Source organism: Nicotiana attenuata, unplaced genomic scaffold (assembly GCF_001879085.1).
Source record: "Nicotiana attenuata strain UT unplaced genomic scaffold, NIATTr2, whole genome shotgun sequence".
Lineage (NCBI taxonomy): Eukaryota > Viridiplantae > Streptophyta > Magnoliopsida > Solanales > Solanaceae > Nicotiana > Nicotiana attenuata.
In genome coordinates, this window is record NW_017670815.1 from 263,549 (window position 1) to 279,260 (window position 15,712).

The 15,712-nt window shown below is 37.4% G+C and overlaps 1 protein-coding gene across 1 annotated transcript; it reads right to left on the minus strand.

The window, feature by feature from the left end:
- Nucleotides 1–1,933: 1,933 nt before the first annotated feature.
- On the minus strand, nucleotides 1,934–15,067 carry LOC109243596 (protein gar2). Its single transcript, XM_019410550.1, has 4 exons — nucleotides 14,441–15,067; nucleotides 5,567–5,738; nucleotides 2,786–2,832; nucleotides 1,934–2,707 (listed from the first exon to the last, which is right to left on the minus strand). The coding sequence occupies exons 1-4, from the start codon at nucleotides 14,914–14,916 to the stop codon at nucleotides 2,188–2,190; spliced, it is 1,215 nt and encodes a 404-aa protein (XP_019266095.1). The 5' UTR covers nucleotides 14,917–15,067; the 3' UTR covers nucleotides 1,934–2,187.
- Nucleotides 15,068–15,712: the final 645 nt, after the last annotated feature.

Sequence of the window (15,712 nt, forward strand, 5' to 3'; positions counted from 1 at the left end):
AGAGAAATAATTTTTTTAATAATATTAGTTTAAAAGAGGCTTAAAAGAGTAACATAGATAACGATAATTCATATAGTCAACCTAACTTATTATGGATTGAAGCTTAATTGCGGTTGTATCTATGTCCCAACATAACATTTATAGCCTGTTTGGTCAAGCTTCTTTTAAACTAATATTGAGGTGTTCGGTCAAGCTTTTGGAAGGAAAAACAGTGCTTTTGAGGAGAAGCAGAAGCAGTTTTGGAGAAGCAGAAAAAAGTAGCTTCTCTCCAAAAGTAATTTTTTGAGAAGTACTTTTGAGAAAAATACACTTAGAAGCAGTTTTTTAAAGCTTGGTCAAACACTAATTGCTGCTCAGAAGTGCTTTTCAAACTAATTAGCCAAACACAAACTGCTTCTCACCAAAAGTACTTTTGAGAAAAGCACTTTTGAAAAAAAAGCACTTCTCAAAATAAGCTGATTTTTACAGCTTGGCCAAACGGACTATTAATCGTGATCTGTTCATTTTAATGATTTCGTGTATCTTTCCTTTGAAACTGTGCCAAGTGTCTTTTCTGGAGTTCTCTTTTGGTGTTTGACTGTCTTAAAAAATCACCTTATTTGTAGGATCCCAAATGACGTTCGGTCTAGTATGCTTCAGGTATGTTATTGTTGGTAGACGTACTATTTTAATTATAGTATTGTTAGTAGTGTATGAGATTTAATTATCTTAATTGGGTCAGTAAATGTGTATCGCAACTGATTTACAGCGTTTGCAAATTACTTATCTTTGAACTTTAGGTTCATATAACCAAGCTCTAGCCTAGTCAAACCGAGGCTCTATCAACTCTTTACTGTTTAGTTACGCATAGTGCTACCCCATAAGAAAAATTAAATTCATAAATAAATTAGTTGATTAATTCCATTCAAGTGTGACTAAAGTATATACATTATCAGTTTAAATTAGAACTCAAATTTTAATGAAGTTAACTTAATATTGAACATAGAATAGAACTTGCAAAAAACAAAAATAAAGCACCATTAAATTCAAAACAATATTACTCCCTTCGTTTCAAAAAGATTATCTTAGTTTGACTTCGCACAACCTTAATAAAGAAGGGAAAACTTTTGAGATATGTGATGTTAAATAAGTCATAGCATTTGTGTGGCTGTAAAACTTTTGAAACTTGTGGTCTGAACCTGCCATAGTATATGTGTGGCTATAAATGCTTCTTATTAAAAAAATATTGAAAGGTGTCAATCTTTTTGGAACGGACTAATAAGAAAACAGTACCAATCTTTTTAAAACAGAGGGAGTAATATTTTTAAATTTTTGAATTCTTAAATTTAAAATGTTAATTACATCTCCTACCACCCACAAAGTAGTTAAGTAACGATGTGTATAAAGAATTTAATTAAATCAAAATAATTAAAGTATAAATTTAAAAAATTAAAATGTTAGTCACACTAAAACCGAGCCCAGTTAAGTCGAACTAAACTATAGCACATGTTTCTATTTTCTGCTTTGCGGCAGTGAAAACTGAAAGTTTATATTGGGATTACTTGATAAGCTATCACAATATCTCTCATCTCCCCCTCAAATAGATTCTTTTTTTTTTTCGTTCCCAAAGGAATATTGTTATGTTGTTTTTAAGGGTGCACTAATCCTTGAATCCGGTACCAACGGGTATCACCCCCACCCCCACCCCCCCCCCCACCCCAACAACGTTCTCTTTCAGGCCTTTCAACCAATCGACACGACCCCGAAGAGCCGCGTTTGCTTAAACTCAAGCAGTTTCTTGAAAACTCGCTTCATATATGAAACTTTGAGTATTGGGTGATGCTCTTGTTATTCCCAATAAGACAACTCGATAACAGATCACTTCTTCCAAAGCGCGCCCCATTCATTCTGCTCGCAACAATCCAATAAGTTCTCTGCTCGCAACAATCCAATAAGTTCTCCGGGTGAAAAAACATTAGACATTCCATCTTCTGAAACCAACACTTGATGTTATTTGACGTACAATAATTTCTATATGCCTATTATGAATCTGCACCCCACAACATCAGCTGAAGATTTCTAGAAAACGAAGACAAAATTAGGAACCAATGGACTTCTAAAACTGTCGTCTAAGAAGATAAAAATGAACAACAGAACTGTGAGCACAGGTCAAGTAAAAAATTGTGAATAATTAGGTCTCCAATAAAATCAATTAGCAACTTGTTTCGTCGGATCAACTTCTTGTTTCTTTGGACAAGAAGATGAAAGGTGGCCGCGCTCTCCACATTCGTAGCATGTCCGCCTCCTAATCTTTGCGCTGACAGTGCTTGTTGTAGCACTATCCGCATTTTCGTTTTTGGGCATAGGTCTTGAATTGGTCGCTCCGCCTTTCTTTACAGCTCCTGTCTTTGCAACAGCACAACTTATTCTAACAGGTCTACCACAGACATTTTTTTGATCCAACTTTAATGCCGTGTTTACAGAGACGCTATCAGCAAAATCCACATGTGCGTAGCCCCGAAATTCTCCTGTTTCTTTATCTTCACCAAATCGGATAGAACTTATGCTGCAATCTGAAAAAAGTTTCTTCAAGTCATCCTCTGTTACATCCCATGATAAGTTACCCACATATACCCTATTATACCCCTCCACCATGTTTGGCGAGAAGTTGGATGCTTTGTTTGCTCTAGCTGACTTGTATGACTGGATTTTCAGAAATAGTCCACCCCTGGAAGAAGATACAAGTGTTAATGAGAAGCGACACAAAATTAACTTTCTCAACGAATAAATACATGATTGCACTTACATATCAGAACCATCCAGTTCCATGGCTCTCTTAGCAGCTGCTTCAGTCTGGAAAAGGAATTTAGTGAGAAACACACTCCCACTAACAAATTTCTAAGGAAACCCAACCAAGGGTCTGAAGGAGAAATTATATGAGTTGGCTTAGGTGATAAGACATCTATCAAATGCAAAGCTAGGTAATTGTCCAGACAAGCATTGCACTTTGTAACCGTGTGAAAGTGGGTAACTTGAACTCTTGCCGCTCCTCTCAAATAAATAAATAAAATAAATGATTAAAAAAAGGGGGCAAACAAAAATAACCAATTCAAGATGCTTGACATATCAAGAGCAAAACTTTGCAGAAAGCTACATGGAAGACAGCTGCTAATAGTTGGACTTTAAGACTAGTCGTCGTATAAGAAGAAGGAACAATTTCAAACACAAATGAGATTGGTTTTGCAGAATTTCTACACTCTTTGGAGAAAATACCTTCCAAAGTAGCATTTTTTTAATATTAATTAATGAGTAATATACAGAACTCTGAATTAGGTTCAGCCAGCCACCCTATTGAAGGTTGGGAGGTTTCTAGATGGAACTCCAACACCCTCTATTTCTCCAGTTTTCACTCAGTGAAATTATTCTCAAAATACTGTAATGACTGATAGAACATTTTAAGAGACATAGCACGGAAAAGAAAAGGAAGAGTACAGAAAACTACTAAGCCGTCCAACCTTTTCAAGATTAAGAATCAGAAGAAACACATGAGATTCAAGCAGTAAACAAGTAATGTGGCACGTGGAACAGAATCAGAAAATAAGCTTCAAAACAAGTGCCAGAAAAGAAAAAGGGAGCTACAAATGTGAAACCCACACAAAGCATCATTATCCAAAATCTTTCAGGGAATAGCGCAATGGAAGAAAAGGAATGAGATTGAAAGCTACCATTTGAATCTGCCACATGCAACGCGAGTCAATTTAGTAGAATGAATCAAAAGATAAGGTAAAATTTGTTACTTTCAAACAAACTAGATAAGAGAAAAATATAATCTTGATTTGACTAAAACAGACAAAGAAGACCCATGCAAATAGACAGTTTACAGATTGGTTTCGAAAGAAGAACAGATGAAGATTCTACATAAATAATAATATCCCTTTCTTGCTTCTTATTTTGCTATGACCTATAAATAAAGACAAAACAATCACTGAGAATATTGCATGCTTTTCCTTGAGTCATATTTTTGGAAGCGGATGAAATGAGAGTATAAACAGCAGTACATGTACCAAGAGGAGAAGAGGCAGTCACTGGTGAGCGGATGAAAGAGAAAGGGTAAGAGAGATTGTCAGATGGCAAGAGCGCCTGAGTAAAATCGATCGGTCTTTATTGGTGCAGGAGAGAGAACATCTGGGATAAGCTGTTATTTTTTGTTTTGGACAAATTTTCCTTTTTCCTTTAATTTGTCATTTCCTCTTTCCCAATTTTACGCATTATTTTTTAAGAATAGTATGTTTCCTAAAAAATGTGTGCTTGTAAAGCCTCATGTAAAAACAGCAAATGAAGTCAGTTGACCTGGCTATAGGCTTGATAACTACATATACTTATCAGCTAGAGAGTGCAGGATGCATGTGAGATTTCAGGAGTAGGGAGTAGGAAGCAGGTAGTGCAAGACAAGGTAAGAGGGACCTTGTAATTTACTTGACAATTAGCAACAGTAAAAAAACAAGACAATTCCGTGTACACAATTGAACAAATAAATGCATTCAAATATTTCTTCATAAGAAAAATGTTATAGGGTAGTCAATGCCAATAACGAGAACAGTCATCATGCAGTTTGCCTCAACTTACACTAAATTTTGGCTCATAGGATTTCTATCCATCTCTGCCACACCTGAACATGCTTGATATTTAGCAAGTTTCAAGAAATGGGATTTCTTAAACCAGCTTATGGAAGCTATAAAAACATAAAATCAGTGGAACATATTAAAAAAATTCATGTATGCCTTCATAAATGAGAAACCAATGCAAGGGACAGCGACCAGTATAAGTCAGCAAAAGAGCTACATGACCGAAGCACATCCAAGCTAATCCAATGCTTCAAAAAGATGCTTAGCCATTATCTGACAGATTTAACCTTCTCCATAAATATCATAGTTGATATTTTCACAATCCAGTTCTCCATATGCCTTCAAGAATGGATGCTTGACAATTTTGACTTATAGGATTTCTATCCATTTTTGCTACATATGAACATTCTTGACAGTTGACATTTAGCAAGTTTCAAGAAATGGGATTTCTTGTACCAGCTCATGTAAGCTATAAAAAAAACATACGATCATAAGAGCAAATCAAGAATTTCATTTATGCCTTTAGCATATTGCAGCCGATGCAAGGTAAGCAGGGATCAATACTGGTAAGCAAATATTTACGTGAACAAAGCACATCCAAGCTAATTCATTGCTTCAAAGAGATGCTTGTCAATTATCTGATAGATTTAACCTTCTTAATACTCGTCTTATATGACTTAGTTGATATTTTTGTAACAGATAAGGTGGACCACTGACAATCCTAGTGCTAAGAGATGAATTTTCCGTGGAATACTTTCCATCTCATTTAGTTATCAAATGGACTGTCGAACAAAAATTAGTTCTTCAGCCTGAAAAGTGTGCATCGTCACATACTTCAAAACTTTGTCACACAATTGCATGGTAAAAAACACATCCAAAACCTTTAAGCAATAATCTCCAAAGATAGTGCAAAGGACACCATTAAACACTATTTGAATACAGAATTCACCTAAAGAATCTACCTTAAAAGTGATAATGGCAATTCCTCTGAACTTTCCGCTGTCAGGGAAATTCATACAATCAACCTCTGTAATGGTGCCACAACCTTCAAAGTAACTCCTAATATCGTCCTCAGTGGAATAATAAGGAATTCCTCCAACATAAACTTTTCTAGAAATATCGCTGCTTTCTTCCCTGGAATAAACAAGCACATCGCCAGAGCAACATTGTTGTCAAAAACGAAGAAGAATATGAAAGAGTACATCTGAAATCATGCAATGGATAAGAGTTGTACACATGACTGCAAAAACATAGTTCAAACAAAAAGTCATGAAAAAAGTCCATGCCCACAGCCAAAAACAAGAGTTCAATGCAATTGAGGAGTACTCATCTACCATAGACCATCAATTCCAAGCTCCTTTAGTTCTTTTTTTTTTCCTTTTCCAGTTGTGTGCGCACATAGTTTTGCACTGTCCGTAATAGATTCGAACAATCGATCGCAGTCAAAATAAGACCTACCTAGGCCTTTGAATTGGCACTCCAGCAAACCAAAAGCTATGTCAGGTTGATAAGAAATAACGGTAATATTAAAATCAAATAAACATTAGCCATCTTGTGCGCTACATAAGTTGTTAGTAAAAATTAGCCTTTTGGGCCAGTACACCCATAAAGGATGTTGGCTAAGTAATAATTAGCTGGCCCATTAAGTCTAACCCTAGCCCCTATAGTGTAGTCTACATAAACACCACTATGTGTGGTAGGAGACTCACTTTTTGTTCACAAAGAGAACGAAGGGTTTACTAACTGCATCTCCAATCAACGGCTAATTAGACTGTGGAAATAGGGAGTCCATTTGCCACGTGAGGATTCTCGACGACCGGTGATTCAAGTCAGGTTGTTGCACTCGATCCGCGTTCATTTGGCGAAAATCTGCAAGTCTTCAATACTCTGAATTACTACACTGGTATCAGAGCCAACTGACTCGTTTTCTGGTCGTGTAATTCATTTTTTTGCATAGTATATTAATTCTAGGTTTTTTCATGTTAAACCCGTATCTTTCTTGCATTATTTTATCTTCAACACTACTTGTTTTGTGTGTGAAACACCTTAGGACTTTTAAAGATCTCGTCGAGAGCTTTCCGATGATATATAGAACACAAAATGTGGCCTTACAGTTTGTGAGTAATGTAAGTTTTAAATGTTAGGGTTTCATAAAAAACTAGTTTAACCCTAAAATTCAATTATTCATGTTTCATAATTTATATGCAAAATCTATTATGAAAATTGTTGTAATAAGTAACTTAAGAAAAAATAATTCATCAATTGTGTTTTTCATTCGGAAAAAAGATTTGATTATAACGAAAATCTGATCAAGGTTTCTTTGAATGAAAAACAATTAATTTTGATCGCAGGGATCAAATTTAGTTTGTTTTTCGTGGAATAAGTTGTCCTAACCGGTCCTTAAACACGTTTAGGATTTTAGTCAATATTTCAATCAAAATAATTTGGCCAAAAAACATGTTTCTTGGCTAGAATTATGAATCGACATGCCGGAAAAAATCCCTCACTGTTTAGCGGAATTATCAAAACCCGATTTTCTGGTTCTGGGTCGGGTCAAACTCGTCGACCATGCACGTGGCCTGGCGAAGCCCAGTTGCAGCAACGCGCGCAGGGTGCGTGCGGCGTCCCCAGGGTTCCGTTTTCTATGAATTTTTCCTATTTTGCTCGTAATTTAATTTCTGATTTTTTCATATTTTTGTGTAATTTTTTGAATCTGGAAAATATTTTTTCTGCAATAATACCACTCTGAAATTGCTAATTCCCCAATAATTATTTTTTGCAATATTTTCGAAAAATAAAAAATATGAAAAATTATTATATGATCTAGAGAATATGTCTATGTGACTCGCTCTCCCTATATTCCATGTAAAATAAATATCCTATTTTCTAAGTGAAATTAGGCATAAATATTGGATTTTTCCTTGATTTGTTCTTGGAAATATATAAAAAATGATTTTTCCAGATCTAATGAATTATTTTGTTGATTTAAATGTAAACCTAGAATAATATATTATTTATAAGTGACATGTATTTTTTTTTTATATATACTGCTTGCTTAGTTTAGAAATAAAAATATTTGTTGGAATATTTTTATTTCGTGATTTGGCTTGAATTGATTCAGCTAATTTGCATTTAAACATCAATCCATAGACAATAATTGGGAATTTTATGTTCGTGTATTAATTTTTTCAATTTGCCAGACACATTTCAATGTATGCAAAACAATAAACATGCGTGTTATATGCTAATTGTTAAAACCCTATGTTTTTCAAATGTGTAGAACTTTTGTTTTCCACAAGAAACCATGTCTACTGATTCAGAGAACATTGTTGCAGAGCTTAACAAAGGCGAAAAGCTCAACGGCGACAATTATGAGATTTGGAGCATGAAACTGCAATATGTGCCTGTTAGTTTCATTGTATAAATAGTAGTATATAACCCTAATCCCATATGTATTAGGAGTAGGACATGTATTGTATATATATAGGGCTCAGTGTATCATTGTCATTATTATTCAATAATATTTTTCTCCCGTGCATTCTCACATGGTATCAGAGCATTAGTGAGAAACCTATCGCTGTGCATCATTCCAGCGACTTCCGGGAAGAAAGACCTCGTCGCCGTGCAATTTTCCGGCGACTTAGAAGGCTGCCCGTAATCAAGTCACTTTCTATCGGTGTTGTGCAAAAACCAACACCACCACGAGGTAGATCACTCGTCGGCGACCAACCCTCTAAAATTTCTCCGGCAGAAAAGCTACCACGCGCCCACACGCGCCGGCAGAAGAAATTTTCCGGCGAGCGAGTGACACCCACGCGCCGGCGCGTACGCCCACTTCCGGCCATTTTTTGACAAAGTTCCTTCAGGGCAGTTGGATCGCCCTCAAATTCCGAGCCTATCCATAATTTTATTTTTCAATTCCGACCACTTTGAATTTTTTCCGGCAGCTACAGTAATTTTCCCGGCAGCTACAGTGATCCCCAGAAAATTTCTGCTTTTTCTGGCACGATATTATAATGGAATTCGTATCGGAAGCCTTTAACTCACAATCCGTTGGATTAAATGCAATAAATCCAATCCAGATGGTTTCTTTACCGGATTAGATTGAGTTCCTTCAGTACAAAGCACGAAAACAGACATCTTCAGGATTAACCTCCGTGGTTCCAACAAATAGTAGCATGACTGGTGTCTCTCAATCTTCACCTTCTGAGTCTTGGGTCATTGATTCAGGTGCTTCTGATCATATTTCTGGTAACAAATCTCTTTTCACTAGTATCTCATATTCACAATGGCCAATGGGTCTCATCTCAAGCCATGGCAACTGCAATAGGTCAAGCAAGTCCACTTACTTCCTTACCTTTAGACTCGGTTCTTTATGTTCCTGGTAGTCCTTTTAATCTCATAGCCGTTAGTCGCTTAGCCAAATCACTTAAATCTGCTGTTCTATTTCTTGATGACCTTGTTTTTTATACAGGAACGCAGTACAGGGCGGATCATTGGTACCGGACGTGAATCAGATGGACTTTATTACCTTATCCTTGCAAAATCACATGGACTCGCATCTTGTCTTCCTCCAATAACTTCTCCCGTTACTGATTCACCAGATTTATTACATAAACGGTTAGGACATCCCAGTTTGTCAAAACTTCAGAAAATGGTACCTGGCTTATCTCACTTGTCCACTCTAGAGTGTGAGTCATGTCAGCTCGGTAAGCATACCCGCTCCCATTTCCCGCGGCGTCTTGACAATCGAGCAGAGTCACCTTTTACTTTAGTCCATCAGATGTTTGGGGTCCTAGTCAGGTTAGCTCTACCTTAGGATTCCGCTACTTTGTCAGTTTCATTGATGATTATTCCAGGTGCACTTGGATATTTTTGATGAAAAACCGATCTGAGTTGTTTTCTATTTTCCAAACCTTCCATGCTGAAATTCAAAATCAATTTGGCGTTTCTATCCGCACATTTCGTAGTGATAATACCCTAGAGTATTTGTCTTCCCCGTTTCAGCAATTTATGAACTCTCATGGGATTATTCATCAAACATCTTGTCCGTACACATCCCAACAAAATAGGGTAGCTGAAAGAAAGAATAGACATCTTATTGAAACTGCTCGTACCCTACTCATACAATCTCATGTTCCGCTGCATTTTTGGGGGGATGCAGTTCTTACATCTTGTTATCTTATTAATCGTATGCCATCTTCAGCTATCCAAAATCAAGTTCCAGTCTCTGTCTTGTTTCCCCACTTACCTTTGTTCTCTCTTCCACCCCGTGTCTTTGGGAGTACGTGTTTTGTTCATGACCTTATTCCAGGAAAAGATAAGTTAGCTCCTCGTGCTCTTAAGTGCATATTTCTGGGTTACTCGAGAACGCAAAGGGGATATCGATGTTATTCTCCTGACCTTCAGCGATTTCTTATGTCTGCTGATGTTACCTTCTTTGAAACCCAATCATACTTCACAGGTCCAGTTAATCACTTAGATATTTCTGAGGTGCTACATGTTCCTTCTTTTGGAGATTCAATTCCTATCTCCCATTCATCTTCCTCCATAGCTCCACCGCCTACAGTTCCAGTTACAGCTCTACCACCTATAGCTCCAGTATCACCACCGAGTCCAGTGCCACCACCTAGTCTAGTTCCTCCAACTCTAGCTCCAGTGCCACCACCTAGTCCAGTTCCACCAACTATAGCTCCAATGCCACCACCTAGTCGAGTTCAACCTTCTACAGCTCCACCACTCCTGACTTGTCATCGTCGTCCGCCCCCAGCATCAGGCCCAGTTTATTCACGTCCTGCACCTGACCCTGCTACTACTGTGGACTTGTCTCCTCTTAATCAACCGATTGCACTACAGAAAGGTATACGGTCCACAGTTAATCCTAATCCTCATTATATCGGTTTAAGTTACCATCGTCTCTCATCATCCGATTGTGCATTTGTGTCATCTTTGTCCTCTGTTTCCATTCCTAAGTCTACAGGTGAAGCACTATCTCATCCCGGATGGCGACAGGCTATGATTGACGAGATGTCTGCTTTACATACGAGTGGTACTTGGGAGCTTGTTCCTCTTCCTTCAAGTAAATCGACTGTTGGTTGTCGTTGGGTGTATGCAGTCAAAGTTGGTCCAGATGGCCAGGTTGATCGACTTAAGGCTCGTCTTGTTGCCAAAGGATATACTCAGATATTTGGACTCGATTACAGTGATACTTTCTCTCCCGTGGCTAAAATTGCATCAGTCCATCTTTTTCTATCCATGGCTGTTGTTCGCCATTGGCCTCTCTATCAGTTGGACATTAAGAATGCTTTTCTTCACGGTGACCTTGAGGATGAGGTTTATATGGAGCAACCACCTGGTTTTGTTGCTCAGGGGAAGTCTAGTGGCCTTGTATGTCGGTTGCGTCGGTCCCTCTATGGTCTAAAGCAGTCTCCTCGAGCCTGGTTTGGTAAGTTCAACACATTTATTCAGGAGTTTGGCATGACTCGTAGTGAAGCTGATCACTCTGTATTTTATCGACATTCTACTTCAAATCTCTGTATTTATCTGGTCGTTTATGTTGACGATATTGTTATAACCGGCAAGTAAGTTGAAGCAACATCTCTTTCAGCACTTTCAAACTAAGGATCTTGGCAGATTAAAGTATTTTCTAGGTATTGAGGTCGCTCAGTCTAGCTCAGGTATTGTGATCTCACAACAGAAGTATGCCTTAGATATTCTTGAGGAGATAGGAATGACAGGTTGTAGACCTGTTGACACTCCGATGGATCCGAATTCTAAACTTCTGCCAGGACAGGGGGAGCCTCTTAGCGATCCTACAAGATATAGGCGGTTGGTTGGTAAATTAAATTACCTCACAGTGACTAGACCTGACATTTTCTTTCCTGTGAGTGTTGTGAGTCAGTTTATGGATTCTCCCTGTGATAGTCATTGGGATGCAGTTGTCCGCATTCTTCGGTATATAAAATCAGCTCCAGGCAAAGGCTTATTGTTTGAAGATCGAGGCCATGAGCAGATCGTTGGATACTCAGATGCTGATTGGGCAGGATCACCTTCTGATAGACATTCTACGTTTGGATATTGTGTCTTAGTAGGAGGAAATTTGGTATCTTGGAAGAGCAAGAAACAGAATGTGGTTGCTCGGTCTAGTGCAGAAGCAGAATATCGAGCAATGGCTATGGCCACATGTGAGCTAATTTGGATCAAACAGTTGCTCAAGGAGTTGAAATTTGGTGAGATTAGTCAGATGGGACCTGTGTGTCATAATCAAGCTACTCTTCATATTGCGTCAAATCAAGTGTTCCATGAGAGAACTAAACACATCGAGATTGACTGTCACTTTGTTAGAGAAAAGATACTCTCGGGAGATATTGCTACAAAATTTGTAAAGTCAAATGATCAGCTTGCTGATATTTTCACCAAGTCCCTCACTGGTCCTCGTATTAGTTATATATGTAACAAGCTCGGTACATATGATTTATATGCACCAACTTGAGGGGGAGTGTTAGTTTCATTGTATAAATAGTAGTATATAACCCTAATCCCATATGTATTAGGAGTAGGACATGTATTGTATATATATAGGGCTCAGTGTATCATTGTCATTATTATTCAATAATATTTTTCTCCCGTGCATTCTCACAGTGCCGGAAGAACAAGAGGTTCTTCAGACTCTAAACACTGTCATGGATGAGCCTGAGCAGGGCATTACGGTCCAGCATACGCGTGATCATGAGGCTTATACTACTTGGAAGAAAAAGAATCTAGCTTGCATTACGTCGCTGAGCAGCATGGATGATGATATCAGGAGGGAATTCAAGACCCACATAATTGCTAAGAATTTGTGGGATGCTCTGAAAGCTAAGTTAGGTAGCACTACGGTTGCTAGACTTAGTGATGTAAAAGAAGAATCTATGTTAAATTTTATTAATTTTGGCCAAGATAATATTTTAGAGCTCAAGTCCAAACATATGGACTTATTTTCAAGAAGCGCAAGAAGTCCAAGAAGCTCAAGATTGATTTCAAGAAGCCAGGATTCTTTCCTTCTAGAAATAAGATTTATTTTATTCCTTTTAGAATAAGAATTTTCCGTTTAGTAGGATTCTAGTCTTTTCCTTGTAGAATAGGGATTTTACTTTCCTTGTCTTTAAAACATGAATTTCTTTTTACAAGGCATGAGAACCCTTTATATAGGACTAGGGTCTCTTACTTGATGATTACAATTCCTACTCTAATAAGGAAATAAAATATTTAAAGACAAGGAAAGTAAAATCCCTATTCTAGAAGGAAAAGAAACTAGAATCCTACTAAAAGGAAAAATTTTATTCTAAAAGGAATAAAATAAATCCTATTTTTAGAAGGAAAGAATCTTGGCTTCTTGAAATCAATCTTGAGCTTCTTGGACTTCTTGCGCTTCTTGAAAATAAGTCCATATGTTTGGACTTGAGCTCTTAAAACATTATCTTGGCCAAAATTAATAAAATTTAACATAGATTCTTCTTTTACATCACTTAGGTCGTTCACTATCAAATTTGACACCTATAAGAAGTGCCCAGAGCACAACATGAGGAAGCACCAAAGGATAATGTCAAATATGATAAATGAGTTGGCAGATGCGAGCCATAAGTTGACTGATGAGCAACAAGTCAAAGCAGTCACTCGTTCCCTACCTTAGAGTTGGGAGCATATGAAGATGCACCTAACTCATGATGAGAGTATTGTGAGCGGGAAAAAGAACGGCTTGAGGCTAGCAAACATAGTGCAGAGGTGCATATGTCTGCAACATCTAGCTCGAGGGGATTTTAAACGTAAAGCCAAAGGGAACTGGAAAGGCAAGGGTCAACCAAACAAAAAGCCTCAAAATGCGAGAAGAAACATGAAAAAAAGAAAAACATGACAAAAATGAAGTGCTACAATTGTGACCAAATGGGTCCTACTCTAGTGAATGCACTCAACCAAGGAGGGCACCTAAGATTGGCTCCCAGAAGGTAATTCGTGTATCTTATGCTAGTGACATATGAGTTATGTACTGGTAGAAAACCCGACTTAAGTGTCTTGAGACCTTGGGGATGTGCAGCTTATGTTCACGATTCCTCTCATAAATATGGCAAATTGGCCCAAGGGGAAGAAAGAGTATTTAATTAGATATTCTGAGACCTCAACAAGTTGTGTGTTCGTAGGGCTGCAAGACAGTGGGAGTGTAACCGAATCTGAATCTAGAGATGTCACATCCTTATAGTTAAATTCTTGTCTTTCACTATTTTAAACCCTAATTTTCTATCTTTTTTTATTCATGTAATTTTGTTATAACCATATTTTTTATCCAATTACGTATCAGGGTGTTGGCTAATTAATAATTAGCCGACCCATTAGGTCTAACCCTAGCTCCTATAGTGTAGTTTGTATAAACACCACTATGGGTGTTAGGAAACTCACTTTTGGTTCATAGAGAGAACAGCTAGTGTTTACTATCTGCATCTACAATCAATGGATATTAGATTGTGGAAAGAAGGAGCCCATCCGCCACGCGAGGATTCTGATGATTCGAGCCTTCCTTTTTGGAGAAAAATCCTTAAGTCTCCAATACTCCGAATTACTACGTAAGTTCAGCATCTTCACAAGAGGAAATTCTCCTTTTATGATAGGAATGGTTATTTTAATTGTCATGCGCAAAACCACGGACCAAACATAGACCAACAGTTTTACTATTTAAATTACTAAAGCATAAAAAGTTTTTTTTTTAAAAATCACAAAGCAACATTGCTACTCCTTTGTAAAACCATTCCAGAAGAGAAAAACAAGGCCAATATGGCAAAGTGAGGAATTTCAGTATTTCATACCTTTCAACGCTTTTACTAGGCTCCACTGCTTCTGCTTCTGCTTCTGCTTCTCCATTTCCTCCATCCCCAAAAGTCACACCCTCCTTCACTTCCCTATCTTCTAAGCTCTGCTTCCCTTTATTCTTCTTCTTCTTCTTCTTCTTCTTCTTTTTCTTGATAGGCTTTTTCTCTGTCTTCAGATCCCCATTCTCCTCGCTTTCATGTCTCTTCCTCTTCTTATTTTTTCCTTTCTTCTGCTCCGGTGGCCCACCTTCTTCTTCTTCTTCTTCTTGAGAAGTAAGTGTCTTTTCTCTACGCTTATCCCTCTTGGATAATCTGGACTTCTGAGTCACTGAATCTAGAAGAGATTTGAGGGATTTTGGATTTGGGTCTTCCACGTTGGTGGAATTTCTTTTAAGCTCCGACTCCGATGCAGCTAGCAGTTCAGCATTAGCTGCTCTTACTTTTTGTTTCAACTTCTTGTTTGATAGAACCATGGCAACGCCAATGCTGTGTTAGTAGAGTTGAACATAAACAAGCTGCGGGAGGCACTTTGAGTTTCCAATGACGATGGCGGAACCAAACCCTGCTAAAACCTCGCCGCGCTGCGTAGTTAAGTCCTTAAGGAGAAAAAGGTCAAACCATTTGGAAAGGAAACCCCTTTTTATGCGGGAAGGGCAATGTATTTCTCTTTTAATAAAAAAGAATTTTAAAAAATGGGATTTTTACTAATTTATGTATTACTTTTGAAACTTATTTAACCTCGAAGTGTCAACTTAATTACAAGTTGATATACAATCTATTATTTATATACAAAAAAATAATGCATTAAACTACCGTTGTACCCATTTTTTTCCCGTTTCTTCCTTTCTAAAATTTGATCAAGTCCAATTATGTCTTATAAAAAGGACTAAGTGGTCGTTGCAAATATAATCCAGTCTTAAAGTTCGGAGTCGAATCACACGGTAAACTAAGGCTTAGCTATAACTATTTAATATCACTAAGAAAATTAGTTCAAATAATTTTCGAGTTATTAACATTGAGATTTTTGTTTTAAACTACTTAACTAAAAAATACTAAAGCAACATATCAACTAAAGAGAAATATGTGAATTGAATAGAAAAAAGCCTACGATTATGATTTTCTCAATTATTAGGATGAATGCTTAATGTGTTCGCTATAATCACCCCGAGTTATTCTCCACTTGTCGTGAGTTCTCTTGTTACCACAATTATCTCTCGATTAAAAGCAGTAATTTTGTAGAATTATTCTCTCGAACTAACCCTAACTAGC

Excerpts from the sequence above, each read along its gene's own strand:
- LOC109243596 (XM_019410550.1), bottom strand. The coding sequence starts at position 14,916 with ATGGTTCTATCAAACAAGAAGTTGAAACAAAAAGTAAGAGCAGCTAAT. Across the intron at positions 5,739-14,440 it reads CCTAGTAAAAGCGTTGAAAG|GGAAGAAAGCAGCGATATTT; the intron begins GTATGAAATACT and ends TGTTTATTCCAG. Across the intron at positions 2,708-2,785 it reads GAACTGGATGGTTCTGATAT|GGGTGGACTATTTCTGAAAA; the intron begins GTAAGTGCAATC and ends ATCTTCTTCCAG.